Genomic DNA, 18,205 nt, shown 5'->3' with positions numbered 1-18,205 from the left:
TAAAAAAAACCACCAATGAAAAGTGGTGGGGTGCTGGTAGTGGGGTAGTAGGAGGGTTATTCTCATATTCTGTATAGGGTCTCCTGCTTGAGCAGGGGGTTGGACTAGAAGACCTCCAGGGTCCCTCCAACTCTGTTATTCTGTTATTCTCTTATTCTATGTAGGGTCTCCTGATTAAATGGGGTTGGACTAGAAGACCTCCAGGGTCCCTTCCAACTCTGTTATTCTCTTATTCTATGTAGGGTCTCCTGATTAAATGGGGCTGGACTAGAAGACCTCCAGGGTCCCTTCCAACTCTGTTATTCTCTTATTCTATGTAGGGTCTCCTGATTAAATGGGGCTGGACTAGAAGACCTCCAGGGTCCCTTCCAACTCTGTTATTCTCTTATTCTGTACAGGGTCTCCTGCTTGCGCAGAGGGTTAGACTAAAAGAGATGAAGAATGTTCTTGGATGAGAAGCGAAATGTCTTCAAAGAAAAAACAGAAAGTCCCAGTTGCCTCTTGAAAAAAACACCTTTGGGACCAGAGAGGAGTGGGTTTTGCAAAGAGGAGGAGGAGGAGGAGGAGGAAGAAGAAAGAGAGGAGGAGGAGGAGGAAGAGGAGGAGGAAGAGGAGGAGGAAGAGGAGGAAGAAGAGGAGGAGGAGGAGGAGAAGAAGAGGAGGAAGAAGAAGAAGAAGAAGAAGAAGAAGAAGAAGAAGAAGAAGAAGAAGAAGAAGAGGAAGAAGAAGAAGAAGAGGAGGAGGATGAGGAGGAGGAGAAGGAGGAGGATTGTAGGGTTCTTGGTGCTCTCTGAGCTTGGTGGTTTTCCTGCAGGCATATCATTGTCCAAACCATGTAACATAATTAGTGCTAACCTAGTTTATGTTATGGAAGGACCGTAACGAAACCACCAGAGAGCCCCTCGGCCTTAGCTAACCTGTCCCACCTTCATTGATGGAACAGATGCGCCGTTTATGTTCCCGAAAAAAATTCACAATTTGAGCGGGCATCTGCTCTCATAAAGGCCAACTCATTTGCGGTTTTGAGGTGGTCGTTGGTGATACCTGTTGAGTTTTCAAGAGGGTTTTTTTTTGGGGGGGGGGTTGTTGGCCTAATTATATCCCAGATACAGATAGTCCTCGACTTACAAGAAGTTCGCTTAGTGACCGGCTGCAACGGCACTGAAAAAAAGTGACTTGTGAGCCTTTTTCACACAACCGTTGCAGTACCTCCGTGGTCACGTGGTTTACAATTCCGATTCTTGGCCACTGACTCACATTTATGACGGTCGCAGTGTCCCGGGTTCACGGGATCCCCTTTTGTGACCCTTTCTGACAAGCAAAGCCAATGGGGGAAGCAGGATTTGCTTAACAACGGTGTTACTAACTTAACAACCGCAACGATTTGATGACCGAATGTGGTAACAAAGATCGTAAAGTTTTGTCTCCCATTTGGGAAGTGGGACAAAACCCACTTCCCCAATGTCTCACTTAGCGACATGAATTTTGGGTCGTACGTCGAGGACTACCTGTAGCGTATGGAATCCCTCCCGAAGCCCACCCGCTCAGAACCCGCTCAGTGTGTTGATACTCACTGCCTGCGCGTAAGCGCCGTAGGCTCCGAACTGGATCGCCATGGGGTTGAACATACCCATCTGCCCCGCCATTTGCTGCATCCGGCGCATAGTGCGCTCTTTATCCGTGTCGGCAAACTTGACCACCAGGCTGGACGATGCTCCCTGCAGGAAGGGGAAAAGTTTTTAAATTTTTCGGCCATTACAGAATATGTTATTTTAATCTGTTGTTTTAAAATTGTATATTGTATTGTTTTAATCTGTACACCGCCCTGAGTCCTTCGGGAGAAGGGCGGTATAAAAATCTAAATAATAAATAAAATAAATAAAAGAGAAAAAGAAGTGAGGCCAGGTAGGAAGCAAAAAAAAGAAAGAATCCATCCCAGATATTTGAAAAGGTCGATGGCGGTTCAATCAGAAGAAAGCTGGAAGGGACCTTGGAGGTCTTCTAGTCCAACCCCCTGCTTAAGCAGGAGGCACTATACCATTTGAGACAAATGGCTGTCTAGTCCAGGGATCACCAACCTCAGGGACCACTAAATTCATAATTTTAAATCCTGCGGACCACTAATATGAATTTAATAAAAAAAAAAAAGATAAGTAGTATTTAGTGCAATATAAAAAAAATGCAAATAATTTTTCTGCGGACCACCAACATTTTCTCGCAGACCACCAGTGGTCCATGGACCACCGGTTGGTGACCGCTGGTCTAGTCTCTTCTTAAAAAGCTCCAGTGATGAAGCACCCACGACTTCTGGAGGCAAGCTGTTCCACTGGTTAATTGTTCTCATCAATAGGAAATTTCTCCTTGGTTCCAAGTTGCTTCTCTCCTTAGTTGGTTAGTTAGTTAGTTAGTTAGTTAATTAGTTAGTTAGTTGATTAGTTAGCAGCCGGCCAGCCAGCCAGTTTAGAATCTCATTGTATGTATTGTTTTTGTATTTTACTGTGGCTGTAAACCGCCCTGAGTCCTTCAGGAGAAGGGCGGTATACAAATTAAAATATTATTATTATTATTATTATTATTATTATTATTATTATTATTATTATTATTATTATTATTATTATTATTATTATTATTATTATTATTATTATTATCATCATCATCATCATCATTAGTGCTTTGTCAACCAGTATCTTTTCAATCAATCAATAAGAATAGAGCTGGAAAGGACCTTGGAGCAGTGGTAGGATTTGATTATTTTTTTTACTACTGGTTCTGTGGGCATGGCTTCATAGGTGTGGCAGGGGAAGGTTACTGCAAAATCCCCATTTCCTCCCAATCAGCTGGGACTCGGGAGGCAGAGAATAGATGGGGGCGGGGGCAGTCAGAAGCGGTATTTACTAGTTCTCCAAACTACTCAAAATTTCCGCTACCAGTTCGCCAAAACTGGTCAGAGCCTGCCGAATACCACCTCTGCCTTGGAGGTCTTCTAATCCAACTCCCTGCTCAAACATGAGATCCTACACCATTCCAGACAAGTGGATGTCCGGTCTCATCTTAAAAACCACCAGTGACCCACAACTTCTGGCAGCAAGATCAGTCAGGGCTAGAGTTTAATCGGTTCTCACTCTCAGGAAATTTATCCTTAGTTCTAGGTTGCTTCTGAAACAACCACTTCACAAGCGCATGGCGCAGCGTAGGAGAACAAACGCATCAGGACTTAGATTCAGCGGTTCATCTGCATTTGAAAGACAAAGGCCGCTATTTTGAGGACAGCAAAGTCCACGTTTTGGACAGAGAGCACCGCTGGTTTGAAAGAGGGGTCAAAGAGGCCATCTGCGTCAAAATTGAACAGCCCTTTCTCCACAGAGGGGGAGGGATATGATATCATCTATTTCCAGTCTACAACACGGTCCTTTCAGCAGTTCCAGGAAGGCTCCATACCTATTTGCACCACTCAGGTGACCCTGAGGACACAGACAAACCTCCAAGTGTCCTCAACGACTCTCTAAAAAGGATGCAAATGACCAGCTGTCTACAAGGAGTATAAATCCTTCCCTTCCCCACCATCCAGTCAGAGCTGAAGAAACGTCTCGGATGAGAAGAGAAACATCTTCAAAGAAAAAGCAGAAAGTCCAGTTGCTGCTTGAAAATAAAAAAAAGCCACTTGGGACACTACTTCTTGCCTTTCCCTTAGCCCAGGGGTGTCAAACTTGTGGCCCGCGGGCCGGATGCATCGCATACTGTCTCCGCCCCCACTCGGTTTAGCGAAGGGGGGGGGGAAATGTCCCGATATGTGATGATGCGAGTTTGACACCCTCTGCCTTAGAGGCTTTGAAGAATAGGTTGGCCCCCTCTTCTCAGGGTTCCAAGTAACACCCACAACAAAAGAAGACCCTGAGGCTAGAAGTTCCTCAAAGTTCCATTTTATTAGATGTGTCATATTGGCACATCTGGGAAAACCGGAATCTGAAAGTTTCCAGGTTTTCCCCACCCAAAAGAAAGTCCAAGTCCCTTCCTCTGCACCAGGGGTGAAATGCTCTGAAGTCTACTACTGGTTTGCTTCACGCGTACATGCACACTTTGCTAAGAATCCTTTTCCGAGTCTGCAAAGGTAAGTAGGACAGCTGTGCCATGTGATTGTCTGATCTTTTTTTTTCTTTTTAAAGCATTTTTTTTACTACCGGTTTGGGAGAACCGGCCCGAACCAGTAGCATTTCACCCCTGCCCTGCACCCATATGTCCATCACGTGGTCCAATCAAAGTATCGTCCCCACTGGAGATGCCTCCCAGTCCTGGCACTCCAGGTGCAGGGCAGAATGTCCTTGACTCTCAGAGAAAAGAATGTTATTGTTGTGGTCCGCCAGTAGCCTGCAGAGCTGGCAGCGGAATCGGACAATGAGGAGCCTGGAGAGGACAATGGGTCAGTCCTGGAGTCAGGGGAAGTGTTGTGCCTCGCCTGCCCTCCTCTCCTCAGCCGGGCCCCTCCCATCTCCTGCTATCTGAGCCAGAGACTGATAGTGAAGAAGAATGGCCTGGCATGTCTCCAGCCCCCAGCCCTGGCACCATGCCCGGACAGAATGAGCAAACAAACCTCCCTCCTACAGTGTGTGAGCACAAAGCCAGCCACAAGCTAGAATTGCCGGCAGCTGAGCAGGAAGACAAAAAGACACAGTGGACAGATCCCCGCTTCCGGAGAATGGAGAGGCGACGTCAGCAAAAGGAAGGGAGGGGCAGGCCTGGATAAGTGCTGAGTCATGGAGCCACACCCCATGGCCTATATAAAGGATCTGCTTTTTGGCATTCCTTGAGTCAGGCAAAGTCTCATCTGGTTGCTGAAGTCACACCTTGGATTCCTGCCTGCCCTGAGAACTCTGACAGGAATTTGGCAAAGCTGCAGAGGCTTCGTGGCCACGCTTGATACAGACTTCCCAGACCCGGCCGTCAGAGGAGGAGTGGGACACGACATCAAGACCCAGATGAGAGCTCAGGCAGAGATGGGGCCAGGGCCATCTGGGAGCGATGCGCGGACTCCAGAGCCTCCAGAGGCAGACAGCAGAGAGGCAGAGGAACAGGTGGAGCCTGTTCCTAGTGAACAAATACCAGAAGGCAATAGCAGCTAAAGCAAAAGGGATAACTTGGGAGTAAGGCCAGAAGATGATTGGCCCCTCCCATAAGACTTAAAAGAGCAGCAACAGCTCTTGGGCTCTTTGTAGGAAAGCAATGTTGTTACAATTGTTTCTGATTGGCATCTCCTGTTTCTGAACTTCCTGGGGTTCTTGCCAAGAAAAGCCTTTGGCAGGGTGCCGAAGAAGACAAAGGTTTGTGATAAGGCCGAAGGATTTTTTCTGAAGGACTTTGTTTTGGATTTAATTTGGACTAAGCTGAGAATGAAGTAATTATCAGCTGTTCTAATAAACTATGTTTGTTTAGGACTGATTGGGTCTGGTAATAACTACTTGGGCCTAGGTCACAGCAGTTATTATGGCTAGATATCTCTCCAACTCCATACAATCCCACTTCCCAATTTCCCACAGCCCTAAATGTGGCAGCCCTGAAGATCCAAAGTAAAAGATGGCTCCCAGGATTGACACCTCTTCTCTCTGACAGCCCCTCATGTACTGGAAGAGGCTATCAAGTCATCCCCAATTCCTGTAACCGTTCTTCATACATTTTATCCTTCAGCTCTCTTTGTTGCTCTTCTCTGCACACTTTCTAGAGTGCTCAATCTCTCTCTCTCTTTTTTTGTATCGTGGTGACCAAAACTGGATGCAGTAGTCCACGTGTGGCCTCAATATTAATTTTAATAATATTTATAATAGCCCTTGAAAATGCCAAATCCGGTCTAAAAATCCGACTCATTGCGTGACAGTAATTATGATGGTGATTCAAGGCACGAGAAAAGAAAGAATCGAGATGTGGAGCCATTTTTTTCTCCCACCTTGTACAACTCCACAATCTTTTTCTGACCTCCTTACTGCGTTAAAGCAAGTTAGACGCCTATTAAATCTTATTTTCATTAAGTCCTGAAAGCTGGAAGAATTCTCCGGAGGCCCACAAGTCCTTCTCCCAAGAAAAAGCAGAAATTCTGCGGAAGCCTCGTTTTATCCAAGGAATATCGGTTCCTAGCTCCAATGACAGGCATCTTTAATGATGGCTGTAAGGGAATCTTCCCTCCTCGATGAGATCTAGAATTCTGCTGGGGCTGCCGTGAAGGATGATTTTGTGTGTGTGAGTTTTGGGGGTGATGATAATCCCGCAGACTTGCCTTCTGAATATTTGGTTTCATTCCATTCAGGGCTCACAAAAGTGGGATTTCCAATAACTCTTATGTGTCACGTCCCACCAGGGCCCATTTGTATAACCTACTCAATTTTTTGCTCCGTTCCCAAATCTTGTCTCACATCTTGTGTCTGCGCCCCCCGAGCCAGGCCTCCTGCCAGAAAGTGACTTGGAAAGTGAGGGGGAAGGGCCGTCAGGACTTACCTCGGGAGCACCGGCTTCCCTGGCTCACTCCAGGAGCCAGAGGCAGGCCAGGTGGAAGAGATAACGAGGCCTCCGTCCCCTGACTCTTCCCCCCCCAGGCCATGCCTCCAGACCCAGCTGATGGCAATCAGGCCTGGCTGGACCCTAGGTTTCATAGGCAGGAGAGGCGGGAACAACAGAAGCAGGGGTTGGGCAGGCCTAGGAAGTGCTGTCATGGAGACACACCCCACAGGATATAAAGGCAGCAAGAGCTGCTGTGCCTCTTCGTAGCAGGCAAATCAACTGATTAACTAAGAGCTGAAATTTGTTCCTGGGTGACTCATCGGCGTCAAGGGAGATAACAGAGACACTTGGCAGACGCTGGCTATTTTGCTGCCAGAGCTGATAGTGCCGGCTAATTAAGCCATCACTCGGACGGAGGCGAAGGGGGACAGAACACATCTCTTGCTCTTGCCTGAAAGCTTTAACCCATCATTAGAGATTTAGTGGCTTGGTTCAACATCCAAAAACTCTAAATCCAAGTTAACAAAACATCTGTTGTGGTCCGCCGGCAGCCTGCGGAGCTGGAGGCGGAGTAGAACAGGCTGAGGAAGTACATGGGCCAGTCCTGGAGGCTGGGGAAGGCCCGGATGAGGACTCTGCATCGGAGGCAGAAGTGCGGCCAGGGCCATCTGGGAGTGATGTGGAGACTCCAGAGGCTGACAGTAGTGAGGCAGAGGAACAGGAGAAGCCTGTTCCTAGTACATGCATGAGAAGAGCTGCCAGAAGGCAAGAGCAGCTCAAGCAAAGAGGATGACTCGGGAGTAAGGCCAAGAGTAAGGCCACAACAGAAGCCCACCGTTCCTCTCTAAGGCCCACCATGATGCAGGGGGGAACCTGTGAGCAGCAGCCAATCTCCCGTATTATATGCAAAGAACGTCGCTTTCTAGATCCTCCAGCTTGAGAAGGTGAGGGATTAACATGTTCAGGAAGTGAATTTCCAAGGAGCTTCACAATGAGAACCACGTCTCCTGGATTAAAAAAACAAAAAACCCCACTGTTCTGGGAGGAAGTGGTTGTTCGCGGAAGACAAGCTCTCCCTGCCTCCTCAGTTTGACCTGTCACTCTTTCCCTCTCCGATAAATCTGTAAAGCTCTTGAACGATGCCGCGAGGAACAAGAGGGGAAACAATAGGAAGGAAGGAAGGAGGAACGAATGAGCCGAGCTTCAGGGAGACCCAGCACTGAGGTGGGAGTTGTTAGCACCGCTGAGCTCAGAAGGGAGAAAATTCTGATTTCTAATCTCTCTTTATCAAGAACTTTGATTCATACAGGGACATTGTCTCACTGCCATCTCTCTCTCCTCTTTCTCATTTTCTCAATTTCTCTCTTTCCCTCTTATTCTATCTCTCTCTCTCCCTTCCTCATCTTTCTCTTTCCTTCTCTCTCCCGTTTGCACTCTCTCTCTCTCTCTCTCTCTCTCTTTCTTTCTTTCTTTCTTTCTTTTTCTTTCTCTCCCTTTCTTGTTCTGTCCTTTTTCTCTCCCTTTCTTGCTCTCTCTTCTCATTCTCTCATTCATCTCTTGTTCTCTCTCTCTCTCTCTGCCTCTCCGTCTCTCTCTTTCTCCTCTCAATTTTTTATATATCATTCTCAGTCTCTTTTTCTGTTTCGGTTTTTCTCTGTTTCTCTCTCCCCTTCTTTTTCTCTGCCTTGTTCTCTTTCTTTCCCTTTTCTTATTCTCTCTTGTTCTCTCAGTTGTGTCTTTCTTGATCTCTGTCTGCCTCTTTCTCTCCTTCTATCTCTCCTCTCAATTTCTATATATCATTCTCAGTCTCTCATTCTCATTTTTTGTTTCTGTTTCTGTCTTTCTCTCTCCCCCCTTCTCTTTCTCTTCCTTCTTTTCTCTCTCCTTTTCTTGTTCTCTCCCTTCATTGTTCTTTCTTTTGTGTTCTCCCTCTTTCTCATTCTCATTCTCTCCCTTTCTCCCTTTCTTTCCCTTTCTCTTTGAAAGCTTTACTGGCTGAGAGACTCTGGGAGTTGAAGTCCACAAGTCTTAAAGGGACCAAGGTTGGAGACCCCTGTTCTAGAAGACACTATACCATTCCAGACAAGTGGCTGTCCCATGTAGTCTTAAAAACCATCAGTGATGCAGCATCCCCAACTTCTGGAGACAAGTTATTCTACTGATTAAAAGTCGAACAACTAGCCTTGTGGTGCAACCAAAACAATCTGGAACTGAACACACTCAAAACCGTAGAAATGGTGGTAGACTTTAGGAGAAACCCTTCCATACTTCCACCTCTCACAATACTAGACAACACAGTATCAACAGTAGAAACCTTCAAATTTCTAGGTTCTATCATATCGCAAGATCTAAAATGGACAGCTAACATCAAAAACATCATTAAAAAAGGACAATAAAGAATGTTCTTTCTGCGCCAACTCAGTAAGCTCAAACTGCCCAAGGAGCTGCTGATCCAGTTCTACAGAGGAATTATTGAGTCTGTCATTTGCACCTCTAGAACTGTCTGGTTCGGTTCTGCAACCCAACAAGAAAAACACAGACTTCAGAGGATCATTAGAACTGCAGAAAAAATAATTGCTACCAACCTGCCTTCCATTGAGGACCTGTATACTGCACGAATCAAGAAGAGGGCCGTGAAAATATTTACAGATCCCTCACATCCAGGACATAAACTGTTTCAACTCCTACCCTCAAAACGACGCTATAGAGCACTGCACACCAGAACAACTAGACACAAGAACAGTTTTTTCCCAAAGGCCATCACTCTGCTAAACAAATAATTCCCTCAACACTGTCAAACTATTTACTGAATCTGCACTACTATTAATCTTCTCATAGTTTCCATCACCAATAAGTTCCACTTATGACTGTATGACTGTAACTTTGTTGCTGGCAATTCTTATGATTTATATTGATATATTGACCATCATTTGTGTTGTAAATGTTATACCTTGATGAAGATATCTTTTCTTTTATGTACACTGAGAGCATATGCACCAAGACAAATTCCTTGTGTGTCCAATCACACTTGGCCAATAAAAAATTCTATTCTATTCTATTCTGATTAATTGTTCTCACTGTCGGGAAATTTCTCCATATTTCTAGGTTGCTTCTCTCCTTGATTAGTTTCCATCCATTGCTTCTTGTCCTGTCCTCAGGTGCTTTGGAGAATAGGTTGACCCAGGTCTTCTCTATGACAGCCCCTCAAATATTGGAAAACTACTATAATGTCACCCTCATTCTTCTATCATTCATATTTAAATGGACAACCCTAATAAACATGAGCCAGTAGTGTGCAGAGCTGCCAAAAAAGCCAAAACAGTTCTGGGCTGCATAAACAGAGGGATAGAATCAAGATCACGTGAAGTGTTAGTGCCACTTTATAAGGCCTTGGTAAGGCCACCCTTGGAATACTACATTGAGTTTTGGTCACCACACTGTAAAAACAATATTGAGACTCTAGAAAGAGTGCAGAGAATAGCAACGAAGATGATGAGGGGACTAAGCATTTGAAGAACGGTTGTAGGAACTAGATATATCTAATTTAATGAAAAGAAGGACTAGGGGAGACATGATAGCAGTGTTCCAATATCTCAGGGGTTGCCCCAAAGAAGTGGGAGTCAAGCTATTCTCCAAAGCACCTGAGGGCAGGAGAAGAAACAATGGGTGGAAACTATCAAGGAGAGAAGCAACCTGGAATTAGGGAGAAATTTTCTGACAGTTGGAACAATTAACCAGTGGAACAACTTGCCTCCAGAAGTTGTGAATGTTCCAACACTGGAAGTTTGTAAGAAGATGTTGGATAACCATTTGTCTGAAGTGGTGTAGGGTCTCCTGTCTAAGCAGGGAGTTGGACTAGAAGACCTCCAAGGTCCCTTCCAACTCTGTTATTCTATTCTATTCTATTCTATTCTATTCTATTCTATTCTATTCTATTCTATTCTATTCTATTCTATTCTATTCTATTCATCGAACTAGACATACCCAATTCCTGTAAACTTTCTTCATATGTTGTAATCTCCAGCCTCCCAGTCATCTTTGTTGCTCTTCTCTGCACTCTTTCCAGAGTCTCAACCTTTTCTTTTATATCCTGTTGAGCAAAACCGGATGCAATATTCCATGCGTGGCCTTACCAAGGCATTATAAAGCTGTATTAGTACTTGGTGTGATCTTGATATTATCCCTCTCTGTTGATTCAGCCTAGAACTGCGTTGCTTTGAGTTTATTTATTTATTTTGTCACAACAATATATGTAAGTATCATACAAAAAGATTCTATAGTATATAAACATATATATGAGTAAATATTAGGAGGTATAAGCATATATATATATATATATATATATATATATATATATAGGAAGAAGAAAAGAAAAACAATAGGACAGGAATGGTAGGCACGTTTGTGCGCTTATGCACGCCCCTTATGGTCCTCTTAGGAATGGGGTGAGGTCAATATTAGAAAGTTTTTGGTTGAAGCTTTTGGGATTATGGGAAGAGACCACAGAGTCAGATAAAGTATTCCAAGCACTGATGATTCTGTTACAGAAATCATATTTTCTGCAATCTAGATTAAAGCAGTTGACATTAAGTTTAAATCTTTTGGTTGCTCTTGTATTATTGCAATTAAAGCTGAAGTAGTCTTTAACAGGAAGGACATTACAATAGATGATTCTATGAGTTAAACTTAGGTCTTGTCGAAGGCGACAGAGTTCCAAGTTTTCTAAGCCTAGGATTTCAAGTCTGGTGGGATAAGGAATTTTGTTGTTTTCAGACTCGTCTTGTAAAATATTTCTGGACACAGTTGGCTTTGTAACTGACCAATAGGGGACATTCATCCACCCCAAATGGCTCCCATGTAGACTAACATAACCTGCTTTTCTGCTGCTGGTAATATATTCATCCTCTTTTGTCAATGGATCTTTGATATGCTCAAATTGGCTACGGGAGGGGAAGGATTAAAAATGGAGGGAAAAATTGAGCTGCATTCTGCTTAGTTTGTAATCCCTAATGAGAGACCTCGGTGGGTGAAAAAAACAAAAAACAAAACTAATTTCCCAGCCTGTCTTGAAGTGTGAAATAAAGTTCCTCTTGAAAATGAGAGCTTGACAGGCTGGTGGCAAAATTTGATATTCACAGCAAAATAAAATATCCATCCACTGATATTTCATTAATAGCCAGGAAAACAAATTTTTCGCTCTCTCCGTTTCTAGCAGAGCTCGATTCAATCCTGGGGTTGCAAACCAAGACTAAGGTTTGCATCCCGACAAAGACAGACAAAGAGGCTGGAGATCCAACTTGATCCTTTTAGGACAGTGTCTCTCAACCTTGACAAGCTGAAGATGGGTAGACTTCAACTGCCAGGATTGCCATGGCCTGGCTGGAGAATTCTGGCAATTAGTTCTTCATTTTGAGAGTTGATACTATGCATCCTTCTGGTATTTCTCAAGTTCCATAGACTTTGGTTCTGTTGTGTCTGCACCCCCCGAGCCGGGCCTCCACCAAGAAAGTGACTTGGAAAGTGAGGGGGAAGGGCCGTCAGGACTTACCTCTGGAGCACCGGCTTCCCTGGCTCAGCTCCAGGAGCCAGAGGCAGGCCAGGTGGAAGAGATAACAAGGCCTCCATCCCCTGACTCTTTCCCCCCCCTAGGCCATGCCTTCAGGCCATGCCTTCAGACCCAGCTGATGGCAATCAGGCTTGGTTGGACCCTAGGTTTCATAGACAGGAGAGGAGGGAACAACAGAAGCAGGGGTGGGGCAGGCCTAGGAAGTGCTGAGTCATGGAGCCACACCCCACAGGATATAAAAGGCAGCCAGAGCTGCTGTGTCTCTTCCTAACAGGCAAATCCACTGATTAACTAAGAGCTGAAGTTCGTTCCTGGGTGACTCACCAGCGTCGTGGAGGATAACGGAGGCACTTGGCAGACGCTGGCTATTCTGCTGCCAGAGCTGATAGTGACAGCTAATTAACCCAGCATTCGGACGGAGGCGAGGGAGGACAGAACAGGTTCTAACAGAAGAACCAAAGTCTATAGAACTTGAGAAATATTTGTAGCCCAGGTTTGAACGGTGGGGTCCTTGGTGCTCTCTGAGCTTAGTCTTTTTCTTGCAAACGTTTCATTGCCCAGCTAGGTAACATCATCAGTGCTAGAAGGGAGTGGGGTTTATAGAGAGGAGGAGGAGGAGGAGGAGGAGCATTGTGGGGTCGTTGGTGCTCTCTGAGCTTGGTTGTTTTCTTGCAGATGTTTCATGATCCAACTAGGTAGCATGGTCAGTTCTAGAAGCTCTCTGAGCTTGTCTGTTTACTTGCAAATGTTTAATCACCAAACAAGGTAACACCCTCAGTGTTAGAAGGGAGGAGTATTTGCATGGAGGAGGAGGAGGAGGAGGAGGAGGAGGAGGAGGAGGAGAACGGTGGGGTCCTTGGTGCTCTCTGAGCTTGGTGGTTTTCTTACATTTCATTACCAAGTTAGGTAACATCTTCAGCGTTAGAAGGAAGTGGGGGTTTTCTTCCTCTTTATATATAAATTGCTTGCCCTTATAAACAACCAAAAAAACCCAACGCTCTCACTAACACCAAGCAAGACAGATTTATATAAATAGAGAACAAACTAATCAAAGGGATAAATAACTTAGAACTAAGGAGGAATTTCCTAACAGTGAGGACAATTAACCCGTGGAACAGCTGGCCTCCAGAAGTTGTGAGTGCTCCAACACTGGAGGTTTTTGAAGAAGAGATCAGACAACAATTTGTCTGGTATGTTAGAGGGTTTCCTGCTTGGGCAAGGGGTTGGACTAGAACAGGGGTCTTCAACCTTGGTAACTTTAAGCCTGGTGGACTTCAACTCCGAGAATCTTTGCTGGCTGGGAAATTCTGGGAGTTGAAGTCCACCAGACCTAAAGTTGCCAAGGTTGGAGACCCCTGGACTAGAAGACCTCCCTTCCAAGTCTGTTATGCTGTTATTCTGAATGAAGGCAATACAAGAGCTAAGCCAGCTAATACAGGATTTTGGTTAAAGCAGAGGTGAAATGCTACAGGTTCGGACCGGTTCGGCTGATCCGGTTGCAATGGTGGAGGGTGGTTCGGAGAACTGGTAGCGATGGCGCCGCGAGGCTCCGCCCACCAACCCGGTCGTCGTTACTTCCTGGTTTTAACCAGGAAGTAACCTTTTTTTACCCCGCTGCGGATGCACAGAAGGGATTGCGCATGTGCAGAAGGTCCGCGCACGCATGTGACGTGCACACATGCACTTCCAGACCGGTATGGAAGGTAAGTAGATTTCACCCCTGGGTTAAAGGCTCTTATCATGCAGTCAAAACAAGGCGCACTCTGGCTGAAAATTTACAGCAGGTGTAAAGATGTAAGACAGGTGAGGGAGCATGTCTCCCATTTCACTTGTCCTGCATTGTGTGTTTTCCAAACCAACGGAAGGCAGAGATAACACACACACTCTCCATCCACCAGTTCCCCTGCCTGATGCGCTGCAGATGGGTTGGGAACCACACAACGCCCCTTCAGGTCTCCCCGTGTTTGACAAACTGTAACCAGGTGTATGCCTACAATGAAACAGCTGTCCCCAACCTGCTGTCGTCCAGATGTGGTGGGACAACAATTCTCCAAAAGCTAGGAGGGCTGGGAGTTTGCAGATCAACACACCTGGGTACCGTTCTTCGGTGGGGGGGGGGGGGGAGAACAGACCCACCCAGGGCCGTCAGAATTAATTTTGCAAACTGTAATGAGCAGAGCGCCAGATGTTCGGGCCCCTTCAGTCCGCTTCTGAAAAGGCCTGACAGATGCGTCATTTATTTTTTTTAACCTTTTTCTAGCGATGCTAAATCCTGCAAAATATTATCCCCTCGTTTGAAGAAATCAGATCTTGGTGGGAATGCCAGTTATGTTCTCCCTAATATCTTTCTGTTGGAAACTGTTTTAACTAATAATAAGGATCTCACGAAGTGGAGGCTAAAACATAGGATGAATAGTTGCAGGAACTGGACTAGTCTAGTGAAGAGAAGGACATGATAGCATCTTCCAATATTTGAGGGCCTGCCACAGGGAGGAAGGGGTCAAGCAATTTCCCAAGACACCCAAAGGCCAGACAAGGAAAAATGGATGGAAAGTGAGGAGAGATTAACCCTAGAAATAAGGAGGAATTTTCTGACAATGAGAATCATCAATCGATGGAACAGAAGCTGCCTTCAGAAGTTGTGGGAGCTTCATCCCTGGAAGCTTTCAAGAAGAGACTGGACTGCCATCTGTCAGAAATGGTGTAGGGTCTCCTGCTTGGGTGGGGGGTTGGACTACATGACCTCCAAGCAAACCAGGAGTGAAATGCTCTCGGTTCAGACCGGATCGCCTGATCCAGTAGCGATAGCAGCAGGTGGTTCAGAGAACCGGTATCAAAAATCCCTGCCCCACCCCCCAATGCCCAGCTGAGCCGCACGGTCATCAGAAGTTTTTTTTTTTTTTACTTTTAAAAGCATTTTGTCTTCAGCTGAAAAAATGCTTTTAAAAGTTAAAAAAACCCATCTGATGATTGTGCAAAAAAATGCTTTTAAAAGGTTCTGACAATCAGGCAACTCAGCTGGGATTGTCAGAACCTTTTAAAAACATTTTTTTGACAACCTCTTCGGCTGAAGAGGTTGTCAAAAAAAAATGCTTTTAAAAGTGAAAAAAAAAAAGTTGGCCATGCCCTGCCAGTCACATTACTCCCCCCCTCACCAAGCCACGCCCACAGAACCGGTAGTAACAAATTTTACATTTCGCCACTGCTTCAAACTCTGTTCATCTGTATATATACCACTTTATAATACCTTGGTAAAAACCACGCTTGGAATATTGCATCCAGTTTTGGTTGCCACAATATTAAAAAAAACAAAACAAATTAGACTGTGGAAAGAGTGGAAGCTTTTAAAAAGAGATTGGACAACTACGTGTCTGAAATGATAGCAGGTTTCATGCTTGAGAAGGGGATTGGACTAGAAGATCTCCCAGATTCCTTCCAACTCTGTATGTCTGTTAATAAAGGAGATTATTTGTAGTTCATGGTTGAAAGGAGGGGTCCTTGATCCATTCCGAGCTTTTTAAAGACCCAGATGGGTTGTTTCATGACCCAACTAGAATCAAATCATGTGAAGTATTAGTACCACTTTAGAAAGACTATGTTTTCTGAGGTTTTCGCGGGTGTTTGTATGTAGGTCTTTGGTTATTCGGGTTTTCTCCCGCGTAAAATTGGAAGTGTCTTGGCAACGTTTCGACGAAGTCTCATTCGTCATCTTCAGGCTTCAGCTTCGTGCTTCTGGGAGCAATGTGTGATTGCAGCTGTTTCTTTCTTTTTAACTGCTAGTGGGGGTTTGAATTGATTGGGTGGGAGCTTGGCTGTGCTCTGATTGGATGGGTTGTTTTTTTGTGTGCTCTGATTGGCTTGGGGTGTGTCCTGTTTGGGTGGGGGCTTGGTTGTGCTCAGATTAGTCTGAGTTGCAGGGGGATTTGAGCTGGTGAGTTGCATTGCTGTTGTTTGGCTTCGTGTTTGTGGTCGTGCTACATCTTCATAGTGGGTGTCTATCTGCTGTATGTATGGATTGGAGGGGTTTGAACGTCGCCAAGACACTTCCAATTTTATGCGGGAGAAAACCCGAATAACCAAAGACCTATATATATATATATATATATATATATATATATATATATATATATATATATATATATATATATATATATGTCTTTGGTTATTCGGGTTTTCTCCCGTGTAAAATTGGAAGTGTCTTGGCGATGTTTCAACGAAGTCTCATTCGTCATCTTCAGGCTTCAGCTTCGTGCTTCTGGGAGCAATGTGATCGCAGCTGTTTCTTCCTTTTAACTGCTAGTGGGGTTTGAACTGATTGGGTGGGAGCTTGGCTGTGCTCTGATTGGATGGGGTTTTTCTGTGCTCTGATTGGCTGGGGTGTGTCCTGTGTTGGTGGGGGCTTGGTTGTGCTCAGTCTAGTCTGTGCTGCAGGGGATTTGAGCTGGTGAGCTGCATAGCTGTTGTTTGGCTTTGTGGTCGTGCTACATCTTCATAGTGGGTGTCAGTCTGCTGCATGAATGGATTGGAGGGTTTGAAATGGCTAATGCTGCAGCTGCGGTCTGGCTTCTGGTCCTTGGTCGTGCTTCATGATCAGTGTGGGTTTGGGTCTGCTTTCTGGGCGGATGTGCGGTGCTGACATCCTGTGTGCACCTTGTGACTGTGGCTCTGGTGTCATTCCTCGTGTTAGGGACTCGTTTGTCAATAAGGCGGGTTTCCAAATGGCTGGTAGGCGGAGGTGTCATCTCGTTTGTTCATGCTGTGTGGGCGTTTTCTATCTCAATGGCTTCTCTGATTATTCTGTTGTTAAAGTGTTCAGTTTTGGCGATAGTTCTGGTCTTTTAAATTCAATATCATGTCCTGTGACTCTAAAGTGTTGGACCAGGGAAGAAGTTGGTTCCTCTTTTTTGAGTGAGTTCTTGTGTTCTTCAATGCGTGCACTTATTCTTCTGTTGGTTTGTCCAATGTATGTGGTGGGGCAGGCGGTGCATGGGATTTCATATACTCCTTGATTTTTTAACTCAATTTTGTCTTTGGGGTTTCTTAGGATGGTGGATATTTTTCTGTTTGTGCAGAATGCTGTCTTGATGTTGTGTTGGTGGGGCTTGGTTGTGCTCAGTCTAGTCTGTGCTGCAGGGGATTTGAGCTGGTGAGCTGCATAGCTGTTGTTTGGCTTTGTGGTCGTGCTACATCTTCATAGTGGGTGTCAGTCTGCTGCATGAATGGATTGGAGGGTTTGAAATGGCTAATGTTGCAGCTGCGGTCTGGCTTCTGGTCCTTGGTCGTGCTTCATGATCAGTGTGGGTTTGGGTCTACTTTCTGGGTGGATGTGCGGTGGTGACATCCTGTGTGGACCTTGTGAGTGTGGGTCTGGTGTCATTCCTCGTGTTAGGGACTCGTTTGTCAATAAGGCGGGTTTCAAATGGCTGGTAGGCGGAGGTGTCATCTCGTTTGTTCATGCTGTGTGGGCGTTTTCTATCTCAATGGCTTCTCTGATTATTCTGTTGTTAAAGTGTTCAGTTTTGGCGATAGTTCTGGTCTTTTAAATTCAATATCATGTCCTGTGACTTTAAAGTGTTGGACCAGGGAAGAAGTTGGTTCCTCTTTTTTGAATGAGTTCTTGTGTTCTTCAATGCGTGCACTTATTCTTCTGTTGGTTTGTCCAATGTATGTGGTAGGGCAGGCGGTGCATGGGATTTCATATACCCTTGATTTTCTAACTCAATTTTGTCTTTGGGGTTTCTTAGGATGGTGGATATTTTTCTGTTTGTGCAGAATGCTGTCTTGATGTTGTGTTTGTGGAGGATCTTGCTGATTCTGTCTGTGGTGCCTTTTATATATGGGAGGAGGGCTGTGCCGTTTTCTTGTTCTCTGTCTTGGATTTTAGTGGGGGTTCTTTTGGATTAGCTTGGTAATCTTATTTCTTTGGAATCCATTGGATGTTAGTACGTTAGTGAGAGTGTCTAGTTCGGGTTTTAGGTGTTGTTCATCAGCTAAGCATTTTGTTCTGGAGATGAGTGTCTTGGCTACGGAGTTGATCTGTGCTGGGTGGTGGTGTGAGAGTGCGTGCAGATAGCGGTTTGTGTGTTTTCTTCTGGTAGATGGTGTGTCCTAGGGAGCCATTGGGTTTTTTGTAGACTAAGACATCCAGGAAGGGAA

At 45.1% G+C, this 18,205-nt stretch overlaps 1 protein-coding gene across 45 annotated transcripts in view; it reads right to left on the bottom strand.

The window, feature by feature from the left end:
• CELF4 (CUGBP Elav-like family member 4) overlaps nt 1-18,205 on the bottom strand; it is a 1,066,478-nt gene that overhangs the window by 82,641 nt on the left and 965,632 nt on the right. For 29 of the 45 annotated variants that reach the window (XM_058171904.1, XM_058171925.1, XM_058171910.1 and 26 more), the window contains one exon: nt 1,575-1,718. In XM_058171904.1, the coding sequence (XP_058027887.1) occupies nt 1,575-1,718 (144 nt within the window). The remainder of the gene's footprint in view (nt 1-1,574; nt 1,719-18,205) is intronic. The other 16 variants (XM_058171913.1, XM_058171931.1, XM_058171918.1 and 13 more) reach the window with 1 other exon arrangement.

The sequence above is a fragment of the Ahaetulla prasina genome, chromosome 2, assembly GCF_028640845.1.
Source record: "Ahaetulla prasina isolate Xishuangbanna chromosome 2, ASM2864084v1, whole genome shotgun sequence".
NCBI classification, from domain to species: Eukaryota; Metazoa; Chordata; class Lepidosauria; order Squamata; family Colubridae; genus Ahaetulla; species Ahaetulla prasina.
The sequence above is the reverse complement of the archived record's forward strand: the minus strand, read 5'-3'. Positions and strand labels throughout refer to the sequence as shown.